General features: G+C 42.5%; 1 protein-coding gene across 1 annotated transcript in view; it reads left to right on the top strand.

The window, feature by feature from the left end:
- The window catches only part of DNAI1 (dynein axonemal intermediate chain 1), a 394,766-nt gene that overhangs the window by 290,785 nt on the left and 90,410 nt on the right, over positions 1-13,571 (top strand). The window contains exon 19 of the mRNA XM_033935572.1: positions 11,910-12,095. Within this exon, the coding sequence (XP_033791463.1) occupies positions 11,910-12,095 (186 nt within the window). The remainder of the gene's footprint in view (positions 1-11,909; positions 12,096-13,571) is intronic.

A 13,571-nucleotide genomic window follows, 5' to 3' on the forward strand; every position in this document is an offset into this window, starting at 1 on the left:
CTACCATGCCCTGCAAACATGATAAAACAATTACAGACCGTACAAAACACAGCTCTCAGATTGATCTACTCACTAAGAAAATTTGACCACATCACCACTGCCTACCTAGACTCACACTGGTTACCTATACAAGCACGAATTCAATTCAAATTATACTGTCTTTTATTCAAAGCAATAAATGGCACTGCCCCAACTTACCTAAACAACCGCCTAAATCGGAACCTTACTACTAGACAAAGGAGAACTCAGACCCCATTTACCTACCCCCCATTCAAAGGCACTCAGTGCAAGAAGATGTTTGACCACCTACTAGTGACGCAAGCAGCGAAACTAGACCACTCCATGTCCAACTTGCTGACATCAACGAGTGACTTCAAATCTTTTCAAAAAGAAATCAAAACCCTGCTATTCAAAAAATTTATCCAGATATCTTAACGCTTCCCCTTGTCATTCCCCCCCCCTTGTAAATTCCCCCTCAAAGTCTCTTCTACTCTTGCAATTTTTCTCTTCAAAGTCTCAACCATGTAAACAGCTCCCTAAATTGCAATTCTCCTGGAAATGCCAAGTAAGCTTCTTTTGTAATCCGTCCAGAACTGCAAGGTACGGGCGGAATAGAAGTCACTAATGTAATGTAATGTAACATCTTATGGTACAACTAATATTTGAGTACAAGTCATTCAGTTACATAGAATTTCACAATATCTATCGAGTAACAAATTTATCAAATAAAGAAGTTTTCAGCAACTTTCTAAAAGACTGGGTTTGCAGCAACAGCGTGTTCCACCAAGTATTCGTTTTTCCTGCTTGATAGGCTAATTTTTTCTAAGAATCTCTTATAATGACAGGCCTTTGGGGTCGGAAATGCAAACGAGTAATTTTTTCTAGTATTCTTATGGGACTTAAATATTTCAAATAGGAGATGAGATAAATAGGAGCCAAGCCAAACAGTGCTTTAAAGGAGATACAACCGAACTTAAATAACACTCTGGCTTCAAACGGTAGCCAATGGAGTTGTCGATAGTACCGGCCAATATGATCATATTTCTTTAGCCCCAAAAGCTTTAAAGCAGTGTTCTTCAACCGCCAGTCCGCAGAAATTTTCTGCCGGTCCACAGGGACGGCATGTCCATCAGCCCAAGACAGCGTTCTTCAGCCGCCGGTCCACAGTTAAATCAACGCAGCGTCTTCGAGCCGGCTTCCTGAGTGCTGCAGTGCACAAAGCCATGGAAAAGGCTCCTACGTGCGGTCTGCACATGAACCGGAAGCCTTCTCTCTGATGCTGCAGGGTCAGAAGGAAGGCTTCCAGATGAGGTGCGGGACACATGCGAGGAACCATTGCTCACAGCTTTGTGCAATGCAGCACTCAGGGAGCTGGCCTGAAGATAAGAACATAAGAATTGCCGCTGCTTGGTCAGACCAGTGGTCCATCATGCCCAGCAGTCCTCTCACGCGGTGGCCCTCTGGTCAAAGACCAGCATCCTAACTAAGACTAGTCCTACCAGCTTATGCTCTTGTTCAGCAGGAACTTGTCTAACTTTGTATTGAATCCCTGGAGGGTGTTTTCCCCTATGACAGACTCCGGAAGAGCGTTCCAGTTCTCTACCACTGTCTGGGTGAAGAAGAACTTCCTTACGTTCCCCTTTCAATTTTAGAGAGTGCCCTCTCGTTCTCCCTACCTTGGAGAGGGTAAACAACCTGTCCTTATCTACTAAGTCTTTTCCCTTCAGAGTAGACTTAGGGGGGTGGGTCAGTAGAGTGGGCAGACTTGATGGGCTATGGCCCTTTTCTGCCGTCATCTTTCTATGTTTCTATGTTTTTACCTTGAATGTTTCGAGCATGTCCCCTCTCAATCTCCTCTGTTCGAGGGAGATGCCGCGTTGATCACACAGTGGACCGGCCCAAAGATAACACTGGGGGGCAGGCCAGAAGGTAAGGCACATGGAGGGAGAGAGACAAAACGGTAGGGGAAATGCTTTTTTTTTATTTAGTCATTTTACATCTGCTGTCTGTTCAGGAAGAAATACATTTGTTTCTTTTCCTCTGGGGTTGTACTGCTTGCAGAGTCTTGCATCGTAGGGTTTGTGTGTAAATATTAGTACTTTTAGTTTTTGGTCCTGCATTTGCATGGTGTTATCTGTTTTCTGGTAGGAATGAATGTTGAAAAATATCAGAAAAATTTCCATTTTCTCTATAATGGAGGGTTCCAACCCCTCCTCCCAACAGCAGCGCGAACACTATGCAGTAAAGTGGGGTGTTCCCCACTCACATCCCGCTTTGGAGCTCTTTAAAACTAAGTTTTTCCATGGCGCGCTGGTGTCTCGCGCGTGACTGACTATGAACTGTTGGTAAGAGTTAGAAGACAATTAAATAATTCAAATCCTAAGTCCATAATGCTACTTGAAAAGACAACAGACGCTGTTGAAATTTTTTGAATTTACAACCCTTGGCAGATGGAAGAGAGAATAACGCATGAGATCTCCTTGAGTGTTTGGAGTTGGCGATGATAAAGGATTCCATGAGATATTCTGGGATTAGGCCTAACAATACCTTGAAACAAATACATCCAAACTTGAACTTAATCCACGCCTCAACTGGCAACCAATGCAATTGACAGTAGAAAAGAGCGGCATGATCGTATTGCTTGAATTGACCTGACTTGGAAGGGTCCTGACGGTGTCAACTGATGCAGCATAAATAGTGATGGCAGAAATCTGAACTTCTGTAGCGATGTTTGATTCAGTGGAATGATTTCTATGTTGAATATGAACTAAAAGATATTTTACTCCAAAATTTAAAAAAAAATTTGTGCTTTTTTTTTTTTTTTTTTTTTAAGAATGTAACCCAAGGGGTGATCTAATGTTAGAAGAGTGATTTGTTCTTGGTCCCTCTCTACCTAACTTTGGTTGTCAGACTAAATGGAAAACATGGTGTGACCTTTTTAAAGGGAAGACATCAGGAAGCTCCAGGATACTTTGAGTCACTATTCAGCAAGTTCACCTTTTGACTGCAATCCTGATGTGAAAGGCGTAATCAATGAAGCCAGAACAGAAGTGCATGCTTAATAACAAGAATATTTACTGTCTTGTATATGCTTTCTGTCTCTTTCCCAGGTCCTCCGTGACTTGGCTGTTGTACAATATTAACAACCTTAGTGTTCCTTTGAAAAGAACATATACAGATGCCTTCTGGAAATTAATGGCCACAATTCATCAGGAATAACCAATTTCAAAAAGTTGTTTTGGGCCTTGTGGAGGAAGGTCATTTGTTTCTTGGTTCCACAGCAGATGGAGATGGACCTCGGTCATTGTGCACGGAGGGCCCATGATTGTGGAGGTCCAGAAGAACTCCTAAAGTGCTGTCCCTCGTAGGGGCTAAATGAGTTGGGAAAGAATATATACAGTATATAAAGGACATTTTTCTGGGTAGCTGGAAATGATGATACATGGCACACCAGATCCCAACCATGGTTCTGTTTGGGCTGGAGGTACAAAACTGCCAAGCTCAAAACAGTAGTTGTTTTTTTTTTTCTGTTAGAGGAAACTTAAAGGGATGAATCCTGACAACTTTTTCTAGTTCCTTGTTTATATTGTACTCTGACTAGCATCTAAAATGGATTCCTTCAGTCTTTATAAGTGTTTCCTCACATTTTGCTGCCCTACTGTGATAATTTTTTTTTCTTCCTAAACCAATGAAGTTGGAAAGAATTATACAAAAGGAGTTGAAACTATCTCTGTCTGCCTGAAGGCAAAATAAATATCCCAAAATATTACAGAATGGGATAAAAAATGACATGAGAGAAAAACATGATTAAAAGACACAAAGTTTAAAAATGGGCCTAATTGGACTGGTGCTTCCAGAGAAATAAGCCCCCCCCCCCCCCAAAAAAAAAAGGCCCTGTGCATTTCTATGGGAGAAGGAATTCCTGCTTCTGTAGCATAGAAACCTAGAGTGAAATGTAGCAGTTAGAGAACTACAGAAGGCAGTTTAAAAGATGAACTTCCCTACTCTCTCAAGCCCCCAAATTGTTCCTTCACAACTGCCACATAGCCCCAAAACTACCTCCTGCAACTGCTGCACTGTTCTGGAAACTGCTTTGTTCCCTAAAACTACACCCCCCAACTGCCAACCCACCCACAAATTGCCCCAACCCACAAATCTACTCCCTACAGCTGTCTCACTGCAGGGGAGGGGGAGGAAATAGGCTCATGCATGGCCCAAAGCATCTGTGGGAGCAGGGCCTTCATAAAACACAGTCAGACAAAGACAAGGTGAAACAAAAGCCCTTTCTTAACTAGGGTTACCAGTTTCCTTCTTTAAAAAAAGAGGACATCTGCAGCCTAGAGAGTTGCACAGGGACAGAAATCCCCGCCAGGATCCTCTCTGTCCCCACCCGTCCCTGTCAGGATCCTTTCCGTCCCCACCCATCCCCACAAGGAATTACTTCCATCCCCGCACGTCCCCATAAAAAGCAGCATTTACTTCTGACAGGATCATCAATTCCACAGTTTCTTTTGTGTTTGCGCTGCTGTTTTCCTTCTGGAATCTCTTTGGTGGAACCCTTTTTTTGTTTTCTATTCAGGTAATTAACTTATAAACCCCTCTTTTACTAAGGCTGGCGTGTTCGTTATATTATATGGACGAACCCTGCTTCCAAAGCCTTCCATCCCCGTGGGAGTCCTGTTGGCTAGAGGGGGGAACCCGTGGGAGTCCTGTGGGTTAGGGGGGATTCCCACGGGACCCCCGCGATTCCCGTTCCCGTGCAGACCTCTACTGCAACCCTGTCCCACGAGAACCTCGTGTCTCCTTCCCCAAGTAGGGCCACTAGATTTCCTTGGGGAAAATCCGGATCCATGGCCATGCCCCCAGGATTGCCAAGTTCTGCCTCTTTTCCGCCTTGTTCCGCCCCCAACCCCGCCCCCGACGGCATCTGTGCATGTGCAGACATGACGCAATGATGTCACGTGCACGCGCTGCATTGGCGGATGCCCCTTTCCCGACACGATTATGGGCTCGTGATGTTTTGGGCATGATAGCCGTGATTCCAATGCTGCCATGCTCCATTGTGCATTTGCCTTTCAAGGATTCCAAATATTTATCAAGACAAGTCGATCCTTTAGCAAAATTAAATAGGGAATTGTGATTAATAAGACTATTTTTGAAGCATTATTTAAAAAGCATAGTTCATATCTAACAACATAAGGAGGGTTTTGGTTTTTTTTCATTATAATTTCATTCTTAACTTGATCTTTAAAGAACGTGGCTAAAACAGGTTTTTTATTCCATTTCAGCATTTCTATTAGTTCTTTAATTCGGTTTAGCGATTTTGCTTCTGCTTCTTCCACTTGTATGCACCACCCTCTCTCTGAAGCAATAGATTTGCAGCATTTTGTTTCAGTACTTTTGCGAGCATTGTCTTGGCTTCCCTGGGTTCCTTTTTCGTCTCTTCCACTGCTTTTTGGATAGTTCTGTCCATTCATATTTGGAAGGCTGTGGGAAAGAGTTGGCTGGTATCAGATGGCCTCTAGGGATTTCAGTGCAGTCTGTCACTAAATGTATTGCCTCTTTCTCTCATCCATGGGCATTTACAAAATGCTAGCTGCATTTGTCAGCCCAGTGTACTGTGGTTCAATGCAGAAGGCAGGAAGAAAAATCCATCATCAGGACAGTGGAAGCTTGAAAGGGAAAGATATTTCACATCATAAAGGGCAACTTGGTATTAAATCAGTCTGCACTTTTCAGTCTGGTATTGATTGAATTCTTTGTTCCAAGCTAGAAAAAGTTTGCTTTGCTCTTATAGTTAGAGCTACAGCCTCAGCACCCTGAGGTTGTGGGTTCAAACCCTGTGCTTCTCCTTGTGACCCTGGGCAAGTCACTTAATCCAATAACTCACCTCACACTCACAAACACAAAGGGACTATAATAATCAAAAAACTCAAATACCCTTAGTGCAAATCCTGTTCTCAAAAAAAAAGAGATTTCACTTTTTACTCCTTTACAATAGCATAATTTTAAACCTCTTCCTAAGGCTCAACATCGCACTTTGGTCTTAAAACTCAAAAAGCCACTACTATGCTTCAGGAATCTTGTAAAGGGGGAGAAAAAGCCTCAGACTTGTGCATGCTGCTAATTTTGTAAGCATTCAGGCTATTATTAGTTACCTCATCGGCAATAAAAAACCCCTCCTCCGAGTATTCCTATCTTCAGTAATAAATATTTTTGCAGTAATAAATACTTTTCAAATGTTTCAATAAATTTATATCCACACTAGTATTTATATCCACACTAGTAACTAGTAGTAGTTACATTAACGGGTGCTAGAATATATGTCTGTCTGTCTGTCTTTATTTCCGTCTCTCTCTCTCTCTGTCCTGCTGTCTTTCTTTCTGTCTCTGTCCCTGGCCCCCTTTGTCTGTCTGTCTTTCTGTGTTTCTCCCTGTCCCTGTGTCTTTCTTCTTTTCTTTCTGTCTCCCTTCCTCCTCCTTGTGGTAGAATATATGTCTGTCTTTCTTTCTGTTTCTCTCCATACCCCTGTCTTTTTCTTTCTGTCTCTCTTCCTCCCGCTGTCTTTCTTTCTGTTTCTCTCCCTCCCTGGCCCCCTTTGTCTGTCTGTCTGTCTTTCTGTCTCTCTCCCTGCCCCTGCCCCTGTGTCTTTCTTCCTATCTCCTTCCCTACTTCCCTGTCCAGCAGCCGCAGCATTCCCTCTCCCTCTATTTACCGCGAGAGGAACCTGCACGGACCTAACAGCCCGAGCCCCCAGCAGTGTAACTTCCCGGCGGCTCCTCTCACAATCGTCGCCTTCTCCGACGCAGGAGCGGCTCGTGAGAGGAGCCGCTGCAGCATCTTTGAGAAGTTGAAAAAAACTTCGGCCCGTCTCCGTGCTCGGCCGCAGCAGGCTACAGCTGCCGCAGCCTGCAGATGCCGACAGCCACAGCAGCCAACATCCGCCTTGCTGTATTTTTTTTTTTATTTGAAAGACGCGGAGGTGGCTCCTCTCATGATCCCCACCTGCGTCGAAAGTCCGACGCAGGTGGGGATCGTGAGAGTAGCCACCGCTGCTTCTTTCAAAGAACCGTAAGCCGCGCATGTGCAGTTCCTATGGGTCGCTACAGCTCACGGAAAACGGACCCATGCGATGGGAGTGCGCATGCGCAGCCTAGCATTTTATTATATTAGATGCGCTGGGAGCCCTACTCTAAACTCGTAAAAAACAGCTGTGTTGGGAGCGACCATAAAATCACTTCTCGCTAATGTAATTGGACTGCATCCGGATTGTGTGCCAGTATATAATATTACTATGCTGGATCAGGCCCACGTGTCTTTCATACACACTGCTGTTCTTGTGGCAAGTCTGCTCAGCCAAAGCCGACGATGGCCAGCCAGCATTTCGCTAAGCTGCGTCAGGGCTTCCTGGGCTGCGATCGGCACTTAATCTTTGTGCTCACAGGCATTGCAAACATGGCTCCCTTCAGGGAGCACAGATATTAAGTGCCGATCGCAGCCCAGGAAGCCCTGACACAGCTTAGCGAAACACTGGTTGGCCATCGTCAGACAAGATGCATCATTGCCTGACACCATGTTTCATTGGAAACCAATCAGAGTTGTCATATTCGGTTCTCACTGCAGCTTCTTGATTTTTCTAGAGGCTCTTTATCAGCTAAGTGATGTGTTTGGGTATTCCCATTTATGCTAAAGTTTTTATACCAAAGTTTTTCATGATCCACATGGTCAAAAGCTTTGCGTAGTCAATGAAGTAAAAGTATAGGAGCTTTTGGTATTATTTGCTCTTCTACAATATCCATTTAACATTGGCAATAATGTCTCTTGTTTCTTGACCTTTTCTAAAACCAGCCTGAACTTCAGGTAGTTTTTGCTCAATGTATGATTGAAGCCTTCATTGTATTATTTTCAGCAATATTTTGCTGGCATGTGGAATTAATGCAATTGTTCTGCAGTGTTAAAGTCCTTGGCATCACTTTTCTTTGAACAGTGATCTCCAATCAGTTGGCCATGTTATTTCCTTCCACATCTGTTGATACAGTTGAGCGAGGGCCATGATAACACCTTCTGAGCCTTTTGATTAATTCAATTGGAATACCATCGATACCAGGCAACTTGTTTTTTTCGATAAAGCTTTAATTGCTGCTATGACTTCTTTTTTTTTTTTAATATCTGGTTCTTCTTCAGTGTCAGTTTCCAGTTCAATTTCTCCAATGTTATCCTCATTGCCTTTTTTGTATAAATTTTCTGTATATTCTTTCCATCTTCTTTTATTGCTTTCTGGATCATTCAATATCATTCCATTGGCATCATTAAACATCCCCAATTGAGGCTGGAATTTCTGCCGCAATATCTTAACCTCCTGATACGCTAATCTGGTTTTCCTTTTCTTCTGTTTCAAGACAAGCGAATCGGTTGTCTAGTTTTATCCATTTATCTGAGGGATTATTTTCAATGTCATATTGTGGGAGGTCTCTAATTACATTACATTACATTAGAGATTTCTATTCCGCCATTACGTTGCGGTTCAAGGTGGATTACAAAAGAGTTATACAAGATGGGTTACAAAAGAAGATCTTTGGTCATTTCCAAAGCGAGTAAAGAGTAGATTAGGTTGATTCGGGAGGTCAGGAAGAAGATGGGAGGAAGGAAGGTACTCATAGCGTTAAGACTTTTTCAGGGATTTCTTGAAGAATATAGTCTTTATTTCTTTTCTGAATGTCCTGTAGTCTGGGGTTGTTATCAGTAGATTGGAGATTTGATTGTGTAGGCTATCATATAGTTTTTTCCGTTTAACTTCTTTGATTGGAGGGTGTGTGACTGGGGTGTGAGTTTTTCTATGCCTGGTTGAGGTAGTTTGGATGAGGCGGTTGTTCAGGTAGGTTGGGCTGTCTTGTGAAGCTTTACTTTGACCATATTTATTTATCTATTCGATTTTCTATACCATTCTTCCAGGGGAGTTCAGAACGGTTTACATGAATTTATTCAGGTACTCAAGCATTTTTTCCTGTCTGTCCCGGTGGGCTCACAATCTATCGAATGTACCTGGGACCAGGGTCACAAGGAGCAGCTTGGGCCTGCACCCATAACCTCAGGGTGCTGAAGTTGCAGCTTCAACCACAGTGCTGCATTCTCAGACATAGTATGAGTAAAAGATAGCATGAAAAACATTTACAAAGATGGCAAAAACATAATTAACGAAGCATAGTAAAAATCATAATATGATAAAATATGATATGGTGAGACATCTAATCTAATCCTTAGTCTTATACCAGGTCATTCCCCAAAGGGACTCGATCCGGTTAACAAAAGACAATCTTAAAGAGATTAATAAACAGTGGAAAACAGTAGAGACCGATATATTTTCTAAGATGAGTCAATGAAGAGAGAATTCTAATATCTGTAGGAAGGTCATTCCAAATTTCCACCATAGTAAATACCAATGAATGTGACAGTTTACCTAATGTTTTAATCCCTTTAACCGATGGAAATTGTAATTTATATTTATGTATATTTCTTGTAGACTGAATATGACATGAGTTAAAAGAAAGAGGAAATAATGGGGGAAAAAATCCCATATAGGCTCTTAAAAATAACATTTACACGCTTTAACTGAACTCTCGGGAGCCAATGTAAAGTCCTCAATAATGGAGAGTATAGCATGGCGAGTAGAGTTTGGCAAAACATAGCACGGCAAACATAATATTACAAAGCATAGTTAATGTAGTATGACACAACATGGCAAAAATGGTAAGGCAAGTGTGAATAACGAAATATAGCATGGAAGACATGGAATGGCAAACATGGCATGAGAGATCGTAACATGGAAGATATAGTAAGGTGGGCACAGTATGGTAATAATAATAATAATTTTATTTTTGTATACCGCCATACCCAGGGAGTTCTAGGCAGTTCACATCAGTTAGATTTAGTACAAACAGTGCAGTTGAAGTTGACAGCAAAAAGAACAAGCAATTAAAAAAAAGTCATGCTGTTATACGTCAACGATTTGAGTGAAGGAAACCAAAAATACATGCAATACATACAATAAGTACATGCAGTAAGTGCATGTCATAAGTACATGCAACAATAAGTATATGCAACATTAAGTGCATGCAACAAATACAAATACATGCAATACTTACAATAAGTACATGTAAACAGTTTTAGTGAAGGAAAAAAAAATGCATACACGCCATAGGAAGGAGCATACAAGGGAAAATGTATACACCCCGTAAAGAGGGAGCAACAATCTTAGAAGAGTGAGAGGGGATGGAGGTGGAGAGCGTTAAGGATTTGGGCTGTTGAATAGCTGGGTTTTAATCTGCTTTCTAAAATTGAGATATGACAGGGCTTCAAGTGTAATATGGTCGAGCCATGAATTTAGTTTAGCCGCTTGAAAGGAGAAGGTTCTTTCAAAGAATCTTTTAAGGTGACACGATTTTGGTGAGGGAAAAGCGAACAGATTTATTCTGCAGGAGCTCTTGTTGCTGTGGCTCAGGTTGAAGTGAGGGTAAAGGTAATTCGGCGACGTACCAAATATTGTTTTGTAGCAGATGCATGAGAACTTAAATAGGACTCTGGATTCGAACTGCAGCCAGTGCAACTTGTGGTAGAAAGGGGTTATGTGTTCCCATTTCTTCAAGCCAAAGATGAGACGGATTGTAGTATTTTGGACCAAACTCAACTTCCTGATGGTATGGGAAAGGGAATGGGGACATGTATACCGCCTTTTTGTAGCTTTGGCATTTCAGAGTGGTGGGCACTGGAGAATTAAGTGACTTGCCCAGTTTCAAGGAGCAGCACTGGGATTTGATCTCACAACCTCTGAATACAGAGGCAGCAGCTCTACCAGTGAGCCATATAAAGTTCAGTTGTGGATTAGGAATTGGTTATCGGTAATCAGATAAAAAAACATTGAGCCACAACCCTTCCCCTTAACCAGTGAGCAACAGGACATAGATGGTGAACAGTATGACATAGTGTGGTAGACCATTGTATGACAAAACATGGAATGGTCAGACATAGAACAAAGCTCTTCAACGTTTAAGACTCAAGACAGTGGAGTGTTTGAGGCCCTTTGCCAAAGGGTCAGGGGGATTGGGATTGACACACACTCAGGGGAAAGGTGAGGTTTTTATAGCCTTCCTGAAATTCAATAGACCTTCTAATGATTCTATGCGGGTACGTAGTTGGTTCCAGAGGCACAGTAGGTAGTTCGAGTAAAATCTTTTTCAGGCACTCTCAAGGTGGAGACCACATCCCAAGGGCGCATATAGTCACTTTTCTTGCAAGCGAAACAGCAAAAGTTTAGAGGCCATATAGGCCGGTACCATGTTGTGGAAGAGGGAGATGGAGGTAGGACACTAGACACCAGGAAATTCTTTTTTGTAAGGGGGAAATGAGAGTTGGGTTGAGAGGGGGAGGGAGACCACTAGACTTCCACTGATTTTTATTTCTAATTTCAGGGTAGGGGGATCAGAGAAAGGAAGCAGGGCTCATATTGGAGGCTGATGTAGAAAGTAACCATTAGGGGAGGATCAAATGGACTGGAGGAGCCACTAGACTACCAGAGATTTTGCTAGTCATCACTCACACTTTGACAGGAATGAGGACATTTTTGCAATGAGCTGTGGATTACTGCTGTGATTTGAATGCGGCAGTAATTTGCATGCTAATTTCTTTTTTGCTTGCTAATTTCGCAGTCGAAGCTGCATGCTGAGCTGACTGTACTCGGTGGCTTTCTCTTTTGGCTCCTCTGAGTGTTTGCACGTCTCCCTTGTCATGAATACTTTTGCTCAATCATCAGATTTGAACCAAAGTGTTAACACGTTTCTTGAAGATTTCTATTTGTGAAAAGAATTGTTTTAAATAAAATGCATCATGCTTTTTTAAAAAATATTTCTTTCCAGGTCCATGTGTTTGACCTAAATATTAATAAATATGAAGCCATCTGCATACAGGCTGTTGTAGCCAAGAAGAAGACCAAACCTACCCATCTGGAGTTTAACCCTATCTATCCCATAATCGTTGTTGGAGACGATCGAGGTCAAGTCACCTGCCTGAAGCTTTCTCCCAACTTGCGCAAGCTTCCAAAGGTAAGACAATTACACTGAAATGAAAGAAAATCTCTTATGCTTTGCAGAAAGTTTGTAATTAAACTTGTTTTGCTCTTTTTAAATGAGTACTGAAATGTTAATTGTTTCCTTGATCAATTTATCATTGAAGCGTGAAGAATCCTACTTAATAGTTAGGTATTTTGCTGAAGGTAGTGATTTCAAATGGCTGTTTATCAGTAGAAATTGCCTTCTCAGCCATTGAGCCTATGCTTCTCTGCATTTTCTGGTCTGCAATTCTATGTAGTGTTCATATTTTACATTTTTCTTGAACTACAATTCATATTTGGTAGCTAGGGTTAGCCCCATGGCTCAGGTAATATGTGGGTCTCAGCTCAGGCCTCTGCTCCTCAGGCTGATAAGGCTGGGGATGCTGCAAGATCGCAATTATCACTCTACAATATTTAGGAAGGAGTTCCGAAAGTCAGTGCCTCCATTTAGGTGAGCCGATACCGAACATCCTCTAGGCGCCATTTATATAATTGTGCCTAAGCATTCTTACCTTTGCTGGAGGCGCGATTCTCTAGCTGGGGCTGTCACGTGATTGACATACGATTGGCTGCCGCTTTTAAGGTGGCCACTGACAACAATGCCGGTTAGAGAATCCAGACCTCGGTGTTTTGTTAACCACCACCAGAGTTATGCCCAGTAATTCAATGCTGGGCCATATCAAGAATTCGACACTGACTTTTCAGGTATGTGGAACCAGGTAAAAATCACCACTTAAATATGATATTCAGCACTTAAGCAGCTATAGTTTGGGGCTCTTCAGCTTGGAGAGGAGACGGCTGAGGGGAGATATGATTGAGGTCTACAGAATCCTGAGTGGAGTGGAACAGGTACAGGTGGATCGATTTTTTTGCTCCGTCAGAAATTACAAGGACTGGGGTACACTCAATTAAGTTACACGGAAATACTTTTAAAACCAATAGGAGGAAATATTTTTTCACTCAGAGAATAGTTAAGCTCTGGAACGCGTTGCCAGAGGATGTGGAGGGAGTGGATGGCGTGGCTGGTTTTAGGAAAAGTTTGGACAGGTTCCTAGAGTAAAAGTTCATGGTCTGTTGTTGAGAGAGACACGGGGGAGGCATGGAGTGTTACTACACCTTGGGTTTTGGGCAGGTACTGATGACCTGTATTGGCCACCGTGGGAACGGGCTACTGGGCTTGATGGACCATTGGTCTGACCCAGTAAGGCTATTCTTATGTTCGTAAGCAACGGTAGGTTTTACATAGTAGATGACAGCAGATAAAGACCCGAATGGTCCATCCAGTCTGCCCAATTTAAATTTTGTAATTTTGTTTTTCTTAGCTATTTCTGGGCAAGAATCCAAAGCCCTACTCGATACTGTGCTTGGGTTCCTACTGCCGAAATCTCCGTTAAAACCTACTCCAGCCCATCTACACCCTCCCAGCCATTGAAGCCCTCCCCAGCCCATCCTCCACCAAATGGCCATA

Source organism: Geotrypetes seraphini, chromosome 1, assembly GCF_902459505.1.
Source record: "Geotrypetes seraphini chromosome 1, aGeoSer1.1, whole genome shotgun sequence".
Taxonomy (NCBI): domain Eukaryota; kingdom Metazoa; phylum Chordata; class Amphibia; order Gymnophiona; family Dermophiidae; genus Geotrypetes; species Geotrypetes seraphini.